The sequence below is a fragment of the Boleophthalmus pectinirostris genome, unplaced genomic scaffold (genome assembly GCF_026225935.1).
Source record: "Boleophthalmus pectinirostris isolate CB_2022bp ecotype Guang Dong unplaced genomic scaffold, ASM2622593v1 HiC_scaffold_14, whole genome shotgun sequence".
NCBI classification, from domain to species: Eukaryota; Metazoa; Chordata; class Actinopteri; order Gobiiformes; family Gobiidae; genus Boleophthalmus; species Boleophthalmus pectinirostris.
Genome location: NW_026571047.1, coordinates 5,490,167 through 5,506,833, shown reverse-complemented (window position 1 = coordinate 5,506,833; position 16,667 = coordinate 5,490,167). Strand labels below are relative to the sequence as shown.

The window sequence follows — 16,667 nt, the reverse complement described above, 5'->3', positions numbered from 1 at the left end:
GTTGCAAAGATACACCCTGGAGCGCATCACCACCCTCATCTCTCCACTGTACTGTATTCCTACAGTCCCGTCTTGGGCCACTAGAGCGAGCGTGGCAGTGTTTCTCCAGGGTATTCTCCACTATTTGCCTCTGCTCACATCTGACCGCAGTCGACATTTAACTTTCAGCTGACTGCTCTTTGTCTCTGTCACTCAGGATCTCATGTCTCCTTTTCTGGGACGGTGACGGTGGCTTATAACGCCCTTAATGTGCCAAATTGTATTGCAAATACAGCTACATTCGTTTATCCATATCTTCCCTCTCCAGCGTGACACTGGTTTTGTTTTTACCTGGAGCAAGTTGGATACGTCATATGTCAAAAGAACCTGCTGGGTGGTTCTTTGGGGTGGTTCACTCAGTCAGCTCGAGATATTCTGCTGCAAGTCTCTCCTTTTAACTAAACTCTTTCAGCGAGCTCCGTTCCAGATGGAGAATGTGCAGCTCAATGATCTGAAGGTTGGTGGTTCAATTCCAGCTCTCGACTTAAACATCACAGGTTGAGTGGTCAGATCCACTGACCCACAGGTTGGCTGGTGTGATTCCTGCTCCCACAGATGAATGCTGCCGTTGTGTCCTTGGGCAAGACACTTAGCTCACCTTGCCCACAGTGTCTGTGTACACTGGTGTGTGAATGTGTGTGTGAATGGGTGAGTGGTTCCTTGTTGTAAAGCGTTTGACCACCTTGAAGGTGGAAAAGCGCTATAGAAAAATGTGACCATTTACCATGTGTGTGCTGTGGAAAGGGTGTGTTACTTTGGAAAAGAGAGAATGTATTGATGGAGAAAGCAGATGATTTTTTTCTGCTGCAAGGTCTTTTCTCTCTCATCGGACTTCACTTTAAAAAAACAAGCCAAGCTCATTTTATACCCTTTATCCATTTTCCCATTCTCAGATCTGATTTGTACATTTGCCTTTGGTGGAATAATTTTTTATTTTAAATAAAATGCTGGAAACCATATCTGCTTGTAAAGAACTGTCTTTTTATTCACACAAACCAGTGAGGCTGACAAGTAATTATGATTTTACATGAGACGGCACTGCTTTAAATACTTAAAGATGCAGAAATTTGGGTAAGGAACTTTTTGAACCATTAATTTACCGCTCTAGTCTAAATGCACAAAGAAATTATTTCAGAACAGAAACAATCTTCTGAAGTGAAAATGTGCATCTGCATGTTCAGTTTCCATTCACTTGAAATAGTTTCATTTTAATGACCACTTTATACAGTATTCTAACTCTTGTGGAGTAGTTAACTCAGTGGCTTTCCTTCCAGAACTGTAAAAATGTCCTCGAATGACTTGTAGACACATTGCTGAAACTCATGCACATTTCGAGTTGAGTATGAGGATGTGTTAAATTGGATCCAGTCATCACCAAACCTGTAGTACACCCCAAATCCATCCGGGACATCGGGAGCAAACCCCCCAGAGCTTATAACAGGACTGTTGAGATGGCTGGTCCAAAGGGTGTTGTGGTTGAAGGAGATGTAGGCTGGGTCTGTGTACAGGCTGTGCAGAGGCTGCCCCTTTGACTTGGCCAAGTACAGCATGGCAGTGAGATGGTAGTAAAAACCTTGGCCTGGTGGAAGAAGAAAATACAAGGTTAGGGTATCGTTTTGATGATTAGATTATAACAACAAGGTACTATTTTACTAGCAGGCTGATAACACATGCACTACTAATAATCAAAACGGGTGAATCAGTGGATTAGTATAATATAAAACTAGGACGGGGCTTCAAGAATTCTATTAAAAAGGCTTTTAATAATTAATAAGGTTTAATTTGTATTACAGATCATGGTGAATATTACTGGTTAGTGTTCATGAGTAATATATTTCTCAAACTTAAAAACACTGTCAAAACTTGCTGTCAAAACAACTGGCGCCTGAATAACAACCTAGCTGTTGTTGTTGGTGCTGTTTTTTGAATTAGACATGTAATGTAATGTTTGTTTTTCTAGATGTAATGCGATGTTGAGCCTGGTACATTGTAAACCATTTACCAACCTCTTGTGGTTGACTTTTTAAAAAAATCATGCAATGCAGACTGCACATACTCTGCTGCATGCTATTAATCTGCATGTATGAAAAACTCTTGATTCACCTACAAAAACAGTTTTCTTAGAGATCTATCAGGGACTATAAATGGAAACTAGCTTCTCATGTATAATCTGGAGGTGCACTGAACCTTTTGTTTCTTACTCTTACAGTACCTCATTTTTGAGTAAGGAACATGTTTTAGTTTTAACTTTTAGCCCCATCACTGTACTCCTTTCTGCCACTGTGATATTGCACCAAGACACAGGGAACAAGAGCATGACACTACCCCAGACAGTGGTTTTCTAATAGATACTTTGCTTATCGTCACTCTTGAAAATGCATCATGACTTGTTTTCCCATGAGTCTTAGTAACAATGTGCCTCAGTGGACAAAAAAAAAGGTCACCTTGCTAGTAGCTTCTGTCATAAGTTATTCCGTAACCACTGCAAGTGCATTTATCTTGCCAAGAGTACAGTAAAATCAATATCTTTCTGTACGTTGCGCCCACAATAAATTTAAAAAACTTGGTTTATCTGCTAACAAGCAAACATTTGGAATACTGACCCATAGCTGCTTCTTTGATGAGCTGCTTGTGGTATTTGGAGCACTCGTTCAGCATGGCCCTCAGCTCCGCTACACTGTGCTTCCCTGGTTCATGGACAAAAGCGTGAGCGCAGTGCTTGGTGTGAATGCTGCCCGTTTTCATCATCTCTAGACGCCCATGTTTAAAGACTGATGTTCTACAAGGCTCCAGGCTGACTACGGTTTGTCCATACTGCCTCAAAAACCCCATATGGAATGCCAATTGAGCGATAGAATCTGAACTCAACTTGCTCTTTTTCAACTGCTCTTTACCTCCCTTTTTAAACATCAAATCACTTAGGGTCAATTTCGATACTGCTGCATCAAAATTCTCCTTGGCTTTTTGAATATCGCTTTTCAATTCACCATCTAAGTTGAACTGCAGTCTTTGGACAGTGGAGGCCGAGTCTACAGCGGCAGGAGCAGAGCCAGGGTTCACAATGGGTTTTTCCATTGTATCTTTGAAGATTTTAGTCATGAGTGTGACTATTGTCTCTCCATCTCTTCCTGAATGCTCAAAATTGATCCCTGCATTTCCGTCTTTGGTTATGATGATATTGAAGGACTTGTCAAACCAGCAATTGCACCCATCTCCATGAAGCATGGTGTGACACATGTGAATATTGTCCTTCATAACTTGGTCATCAAGACAGAGGCAAAACAATGCACTGTCCACGGTCTGTAAAAGTCCTCCGTTGCCACTGGCGATTAGCTTCTCCCTTAAACCTGCCCACACGTCTCTATTCTCACTTGTTAAGACACCAATCGGACTGGAAGCTGCTGGGGTTTCATCTGACAAAATGTACTTCAAATGAGAGTGAATCTCTGCCGGATTCACCAAATTTCCACCGCGATCGACAATATCAAACGTGTACAAATTGCCTTTTCGCATCACTAAAAGATGCCTTCCCTTCTCATCCATAAACAGCTCGTCTCTTCCTTGTTTTGGCAATCTGGTAGAATTGAAAAGCTGTAAATACTGGGACATGTCCAAAGGATATGCGTTGACCAGGTAGGCTGCATAGCAGGACAGCGAGGAGGGAACCCAACGGATGAACTTTTTGAATTGGTCTGTGTCACTTTTAGCAGGGTTCATGTGGAAGACTTCAGGTTCTAGTACTCCTGCTCTCAGTGTTTTCACATAACGAACGATGGAACACACAATGTTGGTGGCACGGATGAGCTGGTCGTTGTATTCTGGTTTGGGGTCGGGACTGAAGCACACGAAGGGGTTAGAGTTGATGACGACAGAGTCCCGTTCACAGAGGTATTCGTCAAAAGTAAGTGCTGGAAAAAAAAGAAATACAAAAAAAGTTAGTAATACAAATAAGCAGTGCAAATAAATGTAGGCTGTATCTTGTTGCAAATTAACAGTGACTGGATTTGGTGACAAATTCCATAATACATTTTGGGTGCATATTGTGATTTCTGTTTAATGTTTGTGTTTCTTTTACATGTGTGTCACCTTGTGCAAAAAGATGGATTCTCAGGATATTTGTGAGTTCACAAACTCCCGAGAATCCATCTTGAGATGCTCTCACTGTACGATTTAAAATTGACCGGTGCAGTGCTCGGCCCAATCACAGGGCTTCTGTGGCAGGGGGAGGAGTTTCAGACAACATGATGACAACTCCAAGCTCCAGGTCTACACCGAGCAAAACAAACATGGCGGCGCAGGTGGATCGAGCTCAATCAGCTCGAGGCAGTCTGCTGCAAGTCCCTCCATTTTCTATACACTCAGCGAGCGCCAGATGGAGAATGTGTAGAAGTGAGAGTGAGTGACACACAGATCAGGTATGAGCCAGAATAAAATGTGTGTGCTCTGGAAAAAGTGTGCTGTTTTGGAAAAGAGAGAATGTATTGATGGAGTCCACAGATGATTTTATTCTGCTGCAAGGTCTGGTCATTGTAATGCCATTTTCCTTGTTGAATTTAATGTTTGATTTTATGAGCTATAACATGAGCTTCCCCAGGGACTGCGCTTGCGTTGGCCGAGTGCCCTCACAGGATCCCAGTGAACCTGTCAGAAAAAGCCATAAGACTTTGCCAAAGAGGCAGGGCAGGCAAAGAAAAAGCCCTGCCGAAGTGGTGAAGCCAAGCAATGAGATGTAAAGAAGTGGCTCTGCTTTTTTAAAAATCATTGTTAATTGAACACAAACACTATAAAACACTAATGGGGCCTAGACAATTACATGAAAATACCATATACATATATTACAAAAGCATCTGGTGCATTCTTTCAAAACATGGTGGAGGTTGTTCTAGTTTTCCTATTTTTGACTGAGATCAGAGAGCTAGAGTAACATTTGAACTCATTAATAAAACAAGAAAAGAGGGGCTTATTCCCTCTCCATTTGCTCAAATGTGTTAATAGCACAACAATGGAGTGACCCAAAAATGGACAGCAGGGTGAGTTAAGACAGGAGCTGAGGTGAACAGAGTTTTCAGAGTTGTGAAGGCACCTTCCGCCTCACTAGACCATTTAAAAGGAGTGAGGTGGAGGTGAGGCGAGTCAGTGGGGCTGCCTTTCTGCTGTAGTCCTTGATAAATCTCCTGTCAAAGTTAGCAAACCCCAGAAACGCTGCAGTTGTTTCCTCGTTTCCTGTTTCGGCCACTCTGCCACAGCTTTTACTTTTTCAGAATCAGCCTTGATTTGTCCCTGTTGAATAACAAAGCCCAGAAAGTTAACAGATGCTGCATGAAAGTCACTTCTTCGCTTTCACAAAGAGCCTGTTCTCTAGGAGTTGTTGCAGAACGAGCCTGACATGCTGGACTTGTTCCTTAAAATTCTTGGAAAAAATGAGAATGTCATCCAAATAGACGAAAACAAATTTATTCAAAATATCCCGGCATCATTAACGAGAGCTTGGAAAACTGCTGCTGCGTTAGTTAGACCAAATGGCATCACCAGGTACACAAAATGTCCAAGTCTGGTACTGAATACGGTGTTCCACTCATCACCTTTTCAAATGCGAACAAGGTGATGGGCATTTCTTAAGTCCAATTTAGTAAAAATGGTGGCTTGATGTAGGGATTCAAAGGCTGAATCAATGAGTGGAAGAGGGTACTCATTTTTAACAGTTATGTCATTTAACCTTCTATAGTCTATACAGGGCCTCAAGGTCTTGTCCTTTTTCCCCACGAAGAAAAACCCTGCTCCTACAGGTGACAAAGAGGGACGTATCAGCCGCGCAGCTGAAGAATCCTTTATATAAGCCTCCATAGCCTCCCTCTCTGGACCAGAAAGTTTATATGAGCAACTAGATGGAAAGGGGGCACCAGGGAGCAGATAAATTGCGCTGTCATAGGGACGGTGTGGAGGTAGAGAAAGTGCTTTCTGTGTGACTAACACTTCATCCAGATTGTGATATTCAGAGGGTACGACAGACAGATCTGGAAGACTGGGAGGAGAGGGAGAGACTAGTTTGCTGGGGGTTATGGCTGAGCGGAGACAGTTAAAGTGACAGAACATATTCCAGCTGGCAATGTTGTTCTCAGCCCGGTCAATATGAGGATTGTGTAACTTTAACCAGGGAAGTCCCAAAACTATAAGGGCATGAGGAGAAGAAATCACTAAAAACTGCAGAACTTCCCTGTGGTTTCCAGACAAAACTAGTGTTAGCTTAACAGTTTGGTGTGTGATCCTGGCCCACCTCTCTCCGTTCAAAGCATTAACGTCCCCGGGGGGTTTAGTGGGATCCAAAGGGATATTAGCTTGAGAAACAAGGTTAAAGTAGATTTACATGACCAGCAAAGAGTGGATTGGAGCTGCAGTCTTTGTGGAGTGGAAGCCGGGAGAGGAGTACTTTGGCTCACTAGAATCTCTCCATTTACTGGTAAACCATCTCTTTTGGTCGCTGGGGGCAGGAGTTGATGTAGTGACCAGCTTATTCGCAGTAAATGCACAGTCCAGACCTCTGGTGGCGCTGGCGTTCAGCAGGTGTTAATCGAGCCCGACCCAGCTGCATAGGCTCCTCTCCAGTAGAGGACTCAGGTGGACTGGAATGCACAGGGGGACTGTAAGTTGGAGCATTGGAGAAAGAGGAAGTAAACTGAGGCAGGGTGAGTGTAGGAGGTGAGGACTGTCGTGCTTTCTCTCTTTGTCTTTCTCTAAGTCTTTTGTCTAGACGAGTGGCCAGGGAAATAAGTTCCTCAAGTGTACTAGTCTCATCACATGTGCGGCCATTTCATTCTTAACTTTATCACTCAACCCCCTCGTAAAAACACCTTGTAAAGCAGTGTCGTCCTAACCACTCTCAGCAGCTAGAATACGAAACTCTATGGCATATTGAGGAACAGATGATGAGCCTTGGCTGAGTGAGAGTAGACGCCTAGCTCAGAAGATAAGTAGACAGCGACCGTGCAGCGAAACACACCTGCAGCCACACTCATCACTCCACGCCGACGAGGAACGGAACGAAGGAACGAATCGAAAAAGCGAGTCCAATGTGCCACACTGAGCAACTACTGAACTGAACAACTGAGTCATTGCAACCGATCCAGCGGTCCCAGACAGCACTCTCCCAACGGGCTACAAGTGAACAAAGCCCAGAGTCACCGTGAACGCGCCAAACAAAGTCCCACTGACCCATCGAACTGTTGTGTTTAAAAAGTCCAGTGCGGTTTATTTGTGAAAAAAGCTAGAAAACAGACCATTTAATAACAGTGCGTCTTATAATCCAGAGCACCTAATAGCCCGTAAAATACAGTAAGTAGAAAAGCAATGCGAGGCTTCTGTGCAGTAGGTGTCGGGAACACCAGGGAGAACTGGAGGAGGAAATGGCCACAGGACCCAAGATGACCAGAGTAGCTCTCTGGAGTAGGAATGTGGGGTTCACAGTAGCAGCAGAGGTGGGAGGCTGGACTGGAGGTTGAACTGGAGGAGGAGCAGTTGCTTGAGGTTGACCAGCAGGTGGTGATTGTAGCACAGTTGAGATCTGAGCAGCAAGCTGATTCATTTGAGTGGTAAGTTGAGTAACATTAACAGATAACTCACAGAGTCTTCACTTGCTTCAAAATCTGCTCATGGTGACCCACTCTGACCCCCTGTGTGGCCAGAGCCTGAAGAACTGGGTCTTGGTCCTGGTCTGATGGGTCCATTTGGCCAGATTGTTCTGTTATGGCACAACAATGGAGGGACCCAAAAAAAATGGACAGCAGACCAAATACAAAAATGAAAAGGAGAGTTTATTTTACAAAAGGCTGGATGCAGACTGGAGGAGAGCAGGACCAGGTGGGTATAAGGCTGGACACAGCGGGGATCACTGGAGAGCAGAGAATCAGGTAAGTAAAAATGTACAATTGAAAAAGTGGATAGCAAAAACTCAGTAGTGAGGAGCCAAGAGGTGAGTGTATTATTTTCAAATGAGTCTTCCTTACTTACCTACTTTACTTTAACAAATGTAATACTATGCCTTGGTTTTCATAGACAAAATTAGGCACATGATCCTTAAAAAGAAATGATAGTGAAGTTGTTTTAATCAAAAGGATTTTTCTCACACCCACATTGATAAACTTATTGTGTTATAACTGATTAAGTTCAGTCAAACAGTCAGTGCAAGCATTTGTCAGGCCAATGGTGCGGTGAGCTGTCATTCATGTCCCACATATGCAGACGCTCAGTTCAATCCTGTTGACAGGACACCACCAACCAAATGTGCTCTTCTGTGCCTTGTGGTGACGGCACACCTCCAAGTCCAACAAAAAGGTCCAAACTGACCCTGTCTGAGGTAAATCTGTATGGACGATTATGTTTTCAAAGACTTTCAAATGGTTTTATTAGTGCCTTAAACACCATAACCCACTTCTCCATCTGTGTAAAAGTTTAACATTTTGTTATTTCATAACATGTTACTAGTAGTTTTCCTATCCAAGAATGTCTAAGTGGGAAACACATATTGTACATTAATTTACAGTACAACACAGTCATGCAGCTAAAGTTTTTAGTTTCTATTTTTTAATTTTAATTAATTAATTTATTTATTTATTTATTTATTTTTTATTTTTTTATCATAGAAAGGCAATTATACCTGCCGTGTAGCTCGTGTGTTTATTATTTTTGTCCTGAGCGACCAGTTCTTTGTGCAGTTGCTTTCCCACTCCATTCTTGAAATCTTCTGCAATTTTCTCTGTGTTTCTGCAAGAACAAATGTCTGTCAAAAGTGCTTGTTTTATTATTCTTTGACTCAGTGCTTTTCAAACGTACCTGAACTGGTCGTCATCCAGAAGAGGTCTCTGAGCAGCTAAATATCTTCTAATAGTGTCCTCTAGTTTGGGTATTGGCAACCTAGGAACAACAAAGACAGTTCATCTGACTGTTGCTGCAATTTTAGGAGTTATAATGCATCATGTGATGATAAGGATTATAAAGGGCTGTGTAATCCTTCAGTTACACCTCCTGGTTTTAGAGTGAAGAGTGGCATCTTTGTCTTCACTTGAAAACCTTTGTCCAGTTGACAGATTTGAATTTTTCCTTTTGCTTTTTTATAGAGCTCATAGAAATAAAGTTGGTGGTCAAGTATGTACGTGAGTAGTAGTCTGCACAAGCCCATTCAGAGGTTACATCGATTTTTCTGCAGTTCTGAGATGTGTTTCATTCAGAGTCACTTTAAAGCCACATTTCTGTCCTTAAACTGAAATGGATTAGTCCTTGTTTAGAAGCAGTATAACAAGTGTGTTGTCCTGTTTCATACCTGATTTAGGCTCAGCTTAGACCTAGTGTAACACTATACTAAACAAACAGAAACACTGTAGTACTTACCTCATCTATCTGTAAATTTGACACACTCAAACGGTAGAAAGTGATGGCATGTGAATTTAAAGGTTTTATATTACACAAAATTGATTCTTGTGAGCTTTAAATCATGTTATAATGTTGCAACCTCATCAAATACATACCCAGAGTTGTGTTTTGTTTCATTCGCACATGTGAGTAGTCATGCATTATTTAGTCTGTCTACATCTCCAAAGCTCAAAATGTTCTCTTCCACCTTGTGATGTCATGTGGTCATAGTTTTTGGCTTCCTTTTACCTTTACCTCTGTAGAGACTGGCAGTTCCAGGTCTGAAAGTGCAGTTTAAAAACAGTGGAGCACTTCCTGTATTACCACATGACCTCACAAGGGGAAACACAGATTGTGTGTTAAACATGTGTAACTGAAACAAAACACAAGTCCAGGTATGTTTGTGATGAGGAAACCAAACATTACAATACAGATCAGAACAGAGCCTAATAGGAGCCCTTCATGGACAGTTTGACCCATAAGTGTGGAACTGACCCCCTCTAGTGGTTAAACAGCTGCAGTTCACTTTGACCGAGCGTTACATTCATCCAAAAGTTCAAACCAAACACCTTGGGGGCATCTCATTTTTCTTTCCTTGCTTCTTTATTTTCAGATAAATGTGCTTTAACATATTTTTGATGTTATAGTTTTAATGTGAAATGAAGGATTGTGCAACATGCCAGACTCTGCTGCTGTCCCTGTACTTGTCTCACAGTGACGAGTTTGTATTGTCAGAACTACACAATTATTTGAATCCATGTCTGCCTCTTGAACCCTCGCTCAGGTTTCCTCTGTGGTTTCCCTTGCCTCCTCTGAGTTTTGGGACACCACTTAATATGGTACATTTGATTGACAGCTGAATAATAAAGGATCAAGGAGAGAAATCGAGGAGAAGGAAGCGAGGAAAGAGAAATGAGACGTGGCCCTTGTCTATTACAAGAAATGCAATACTTTGCATAGAAGAGAGCGATGTTCAGTCATTTGCAGTGTACAAATCAAATTATGCGTGGGGTGCATAAATAAAAAGAGGGTGAAATGGGCCATCAGGTAAAATGGGCCACTCAGGGTGGGAGGGGCACAGCTCCTGGATTAATAACAGACAGTCACTGTAAACCAGGGGTGTCCAACCTTTTTCCTCCAGTGAGCTACTTTTACAAAACGAAAATGCCAGAGATTTACTCGTTTTAGCAGTCACAAGAAATGGAGCAAATATAAGAGCCACAGCCTTAGAGGAACAGTCAGATGCTTATAAAACATAAACCTTTCTCCGTTTATTAGTGCACAAAGTTTGGCATCAAAATGCTACATGTACTATGGTAAAAGGTATTTCATTAATCCAGTTTTACTTATTCAGCACAACACGTGTAATTCAGAAATCCCTTGGCGAGCTACTTGGAAGAGGGTGGAGAGATACTGGTCGCTCCTGCTGGAAACCAACTGATAACTGTCACTACTACATCACATGAACTTTTTCAGCAGTTTTGATCGGTCTGGAGATGACACATTTGACAGACAGTCACTTGTTTGGACAATGGAAGCAAAACATGTCAAATGACCAAGTATGACTTCAATCCAAATAAAATAAGGCTTATAGGCCTATCGTTTTCTGGTGTGAATTGTGCAACATAAGCACTGCACAAATAGATACACTGTAAATAGTTGTCATTAAGAAGAACATGATTTTTTTATGGGATTTTTTTGACAAAATAAACATGTATCACTTTCTAAACCTGAATTTACACCCGGCCCATTTTACCTGAACGTGTTGTTTCAGGTAAAGTGGACCACTGCTTTTTCATTCATTTTATCCATAACATAATTCATTTTGCAAGAGAGCACAGGGAAAACTCTTGATTTGAAACATGTTTGTGACAGATACTGTACTAGATGAACTGTATTCTCATGTGAAAAAATGATTCCACATGCAGCTGGTCAGTGAGCAGAATCCACACAACATGTCAACAGTGGCTTTGGAGATGCTGTAGAGAAGACTTCCACAATAAAATGAGTGGAATTGGGTTTGGCTGAGTCTGGACACTGTGTTATTAGAAATACAACCACATTTCTTTGATGGTTATTTCACGAAGCATCAGAGTCAGTCACTGGCCCATTTTACCACCACACCTGGACCTTTTTCCTGATATGAGGTAAACTAGGAACTCTTACAAAATGATTTAACAGAAAACTGAATATTTTTTACTGAATAATTAAAGGAAACTTGTGACTCTTTAAGAACAAAGCTGCTGTGGAGATTTACACTGATGTTAACAAACATTTGTATGACATTGTATTTTAAGAAATTGCCCAAATGTTTCACCCTAGGTATTTTTTGTCTGGTGTTACCTGGGCAGACTCTTCTGGTAATGCATTGTCGGCACAATACTCCTGTGCAGATAGTCCGAATGTTGGCTGCTGTATTTCTGTCCATTGGTACTTATTGCTCTTGCATGCATCAAATATCCACATTTCTTGATACAGCTCATGCTTTTCAGTGAGAAAAGTTGAGCCATGTTTTACAGTCACAGTGCAGAGTATTCCAGCTTAAGCACTTCTGCTGTATATGCTCAATTTAAAGAACAAATATTATCCATTATTTGTATAGTTATTGACTTTAAAACATGTTCTTGAGTAACACAGATCTTGGTTTTTCCATCTGTCCATCTTTCAGTGTTTCCATCTACTGGCAGCGAAGAGAATTTTACACACAACTAGGGTAGTGCATCTAATAGAAGCATGCCGTTATAATGATTTGACAGCGGCAAAGCTCAGATTTAGATTCACGGAATTGAAAACAGCACACTAGACCCCCAAACTTTGACCTTTTATGTTACAAAACTGGTCATTTCAAAATTGCATGTTTTAATGGGGCCTAGAAGGAGTGGACCTATGAACAATGTTATAACAGGGTTTATGTATATATTCTTTACATAGAAATACAAGGTTCATAACAATTAATATTGTATTTCAAATATGAGTTTATATATATATATATTTTATCTATAAATTAACAACTATATATTGCTATCCAATATAAGTTTGGTATTTATAAGCATAATGAAAAAGAGCCCCTCATTCGCATCATCGCACTATGAGATGGTGTTGGTGGAGACATTACTGCTTTTTCTTAAGTGGTATCTATCTCTGTATTATGTATTATGACCTGTTACTTGACTATCTCCCACATGCGCAATAAGAATGCTTCTTTTTTTTTTTTTTTTTTTTTTGAGCGATATAGTTCCAGACTTGTCCCACACACATCTCAGGTGCACAGAGGCTCCACTGTCATCTTCTGTCTCCTTTAGACGCAAGAGTCATTCGTGTCCACATCGGTCCAGCTGTCTCATTGGCTTACACCATCTTATCAGACTGCCTGTCACCATCAGACCCCTGACACTTAAAATCAGGGTCACCAACATGGATTTTGAAATGACCAAAACCTTTATTTAAAGTGCCTGTGACATGTTGGATTCCTCATTTGACTAAAACACAAAGTCCACCACACACAGTCAAGACCACTACTGTATATTTAAATCTGACTACCTTATTTTCTGCACTATAAGTCGCTCTGGATTATAAGGCGCACTGTCACTGAATGGTCTATTTTCACACTTTTTTCATAAATAAACTGCACCGGACTTTAAACGTAACACAACAGTTGGATGGGTCAGTGGGACTTTGTTTGTGGTGTTCACGGTGACTCTGGGCTTTGTTCAGTTGTGGCGTGTAGGGAGGGTGCTGTCTGGGACCAACGGATTGTCGGCGTGTTCGCAGTGACTCAGTTGTTCAGTTGTGTCTAGAAGTGGCACATTGCACTCGCTTTTTCAGTTCCTTCCTCCGTTCCATTCCTCGTCGGCGTGGAGTGATGAGTGTGGCTGCGGGTGTGTTTCGCTGTGCGGTCACCGTCTGCTCCGTGTGTGTTTGCGTGTTCTGTGGGTGGTGTGGCTTTGTAGTTTATTGAAGTTGTGCTGGGACACCTGAGTGGATTCATGGATAGGGCGCTCTGGATTGCGGGGCTCACGGTTGTTTTTTGATGGGGTTGGAGGCTTAAGAGCGCTCCCTATGATGTGAAAAATACTGTAAAAAGTTTGGCCATTTTTTAGGTTTCAAATTTTATTTCATGGTTGTAAATCACAATGCTTTTGTACCATAAAGCATTTGTGTTTAGGGCACCCAAATGGCCAGCAACAGCCCTGGTCCTATTTTACCAACCATAAAACTGAAACAAATTCATCTTTCCACATATCACTACTTACAGACAAATATTCTTCAAAGGCAACGGTCATTTGAGGGTAGTACGAGCTTGACACATGAACAACTTGGATTTTCTTTACATGTTTTACCAAATTACAACAATAACTTAACCACTGGTGGGGGCTCTAGTCTAATGTACAAAATCTGTATTACACTTTTACAACAATAGAACAGAGATGAGCAAGAGCAAATACATTTAGTTACAACAAATAAGAATATAATATGTATTGCTTTATCGTCGCCATAAGGAACTTTGCCTATTATGGAGGGAATATTCTAATCAATCAATTTACCATAGAATAATAAGTTAAAGGCGAGGAGGTCCAGCTCCAACTGTAGTGTGAGTACATCTGGCCTCACGCTGGCACCAAAATATGTTGTGTAAAATCTACATGGGCTCACAGCATGATACCATTAGATGTAGGGGGGTAATTGATGTTACAGATTGAAATTTAGGAGTTCTAAGTTAAAGCAGCACTCACGTGGCCTTTGTGAGTGTTCGGCTCTGACTAGAAGTAAATTTGGGGGCACCACTCAACAAATGTTGAGAAATATTACCAATCCAATTTAATCAATTACCTATGTTAATTAATTAATTAATTAATTAATTAAACAATTAATCTGAAGGTTCGTAAATTCTTGACCATATCAGTGACCTGCATATTTTGAATGACATCACTGGAAATAACATCACTATTCACCAAAGCAAACTGTGGTTTATGGATATTTATTGACCAAGTTATACAGACAGCATTAAATATCAAATATGTAAGTGAGTGTAGGTCGCTCTAAACTGCTAAACTGGTGTCTAGAGAGATTAGGCACAACTTTAAGAGTTATATAAAGTTCTGTGCTGAGTCTAGATTGATAAAACAAGCCATTCTGTGATAGTGCGCATACACCCCGGGGAGCGTGGAGATCTCCAGTCACGATGTGGTCCTGTTGGGTCCAATGAAGGTATTTGAGTAAAAAAACACATCAAGCAATGGGCACAGCTTTGAACAGAGGGAGAACTTGGGCATTGTCCCTCCTGTTCGGCTCTACTACATCTTGACCATTCTGAGCTGAACTGCTTCTGCGATCTCCTGCTGAACAGAGATCTGAACAAACTGGTCAGAACTGGGCAATCTGCGAAACTGGCATCTCTGGGGAGAGGTCTGTTTTCCTTGTCTTAAGTCTTCAGATAAGCGGGAAAAACTGTATAATGGTGGGTCTGCGTGTGGAATGTGAGTTAGTCGAGTGGGGGGGTTTATGACGTAGCTCACCTATTACACACTATGAACATTAACAGCTTTACACAAAGAAAGTATTTACATGACATTTAAAAATCAGTATTAAAACACACTGGCCATAGCTCATTGAATGAATTGAATTTCATTCCTTTCTTTCTCTGGAGAAAGTCTATTGGCTTGAGATTAATAGATTGTTCCATCAAAAATCCCATAGTGTCTTATATTTGTCGATTATAGTCAATGAAAAAACTTCAGTCAATTGAATTATCAATAGGTGAAGCTTTGTAGAAAAGTTAGTTTGTAAAAAGAGATCTTTAATCCTTTAAGGGGTCTTTGTATGGTACAGCACACAGGGAGTGCATGACTCAAGACACTATATATCTTGCTTGGGCGATAGGTCTGAGATAGGAAGGTTCAAGCAAGTGGGGGGAAGGGTATCAAAGTTAACCCCTTAAGTCTATTCCCTAAGATTTCGATATCATGGTAACAGCCATGATTTCACATCTTCCATAGGTCAGAGGTCAGTCTTCTTACACAACAATTCAGGAACAGTGTCTGAGATGTCAAGGTAAATAAGTAGAAAACCTATGCTAGCACCTCCATAGTCAAATAATCCTGATCCTGACAAAGTGGGTTTTGTCTTTTTATTTGACTAAGGAGGTTTTTAATCCTATTGGAATCCTGTTGTTGTTAACAAATATAGTAGTATGGCTTTAAATTTACAGATGTGGACAAAATTGTTGGTACCCCTCTGGCAATGAAAGAAAAATCAACAATAATCATTGAAATAACTTGAAACTGAGAAAAGCAATAATAAATAAAAATTTGCTGAAAATTGTCCAATAAAAATCAAACATTGCTTTTCACCTGTGGTTCAACAGAATTATAAAAAAAAAAACTAAACAATGAAACTGGCTTGGACAAAAATGATGGTACCCTTGACTTAATATTTTGTTGCACAACCTTTTGAGGCAAACTCTGCAAACAAACGATTTCTGTAACTGTCAATGAGCCTTCTGCACTGGTCAACTGATATTTTTACCCATCTCTCATAAGCAAAATGCTCTAGTTGTCTTAGGTTTGAAGGGTTCCTTCTCCAGACAGCATCTTTCAGCTCCTTTCACAGATGTTCAACAGAATCTGGGCTCACAGTAGAACACTCCAGAACAGTCCAATGTTTTGATCTTAGCCATTCTTGGGTGTTTTTAACTGTGTGTTTTGGGTCATTATCCTGTTGGAAGTCCCATCATCTATGACTGAGACCAAACTTTCTGACACTAGTCAACACATTTTGGTCCAAAATACCTTGATAGTTTTGAGATTCTGTTGTATTTTGCACAGATTCAAGACACGCTGTGCCACATGCAGCAAAATAGCCCCAGAACAAAACCAAGCCTCCTCCGTACTTCACAGTAGGGACAGTGTTCTTTTCTTGGTCTGCTTCATTTTTGCATCTGTGAACATAGAGTTGATGTGTCTGGCCAAAGAGCTCCAGTTTTGTCTCATCTGTCCAAAGGACATTCTCCCAGAAGCTTTGTGGCTTGTTAATATGCAGTGTGACAAATTCCAGTCTAAATTTTTTATGATTTACATTCAGCAGTGGAGACATGAAGTCCACTTTGGCTCAAACATTGATGGATGGTGACACTGATGTACCTCGCCCTTCAACTTCACATTTAATTTGTTTGGAGGTTGTTCTGGGCTCTTTGGTTCCATTCGTATGATCCATCTCTTCAATTTGTC

The 16,667-nt window shown here is 41.0% G+C and overlaps 1 protein-coding gene across 1 annotated transcript; it reads right to left on the bottom strand.

Moving 5' to 3' along the window:
- Positions 1–1,173: 1,173 nt before the first annotated feature.
- On the bottom strand, positions 1,174–11,951 carry LOC110155196 (carnitine O-palmitoyltransferase 2, mitochondrial-like). Its single transcript, XM_020919254.2, has 5 exons — positions 11,785–11,951; positions 8,866–8,946; positions 8,690–8,796; positions 2,643–3,947; positions 1,174–1,618 (listed from the first exon to the last, which is right to left on the bottom strand). Exons 1-5 carry the CDS (start codon positions 11,949–11,951, stop codon positions 1,290–1,292), a joined length of 1,989 nt encoding a protein of 662 aa, XP_020774913.2. The 3' UTR covers positions 1,174–1,289.
- Between the last annotated feature and the right edge of the window lie 4,716 nt (positions 11,952–16,667).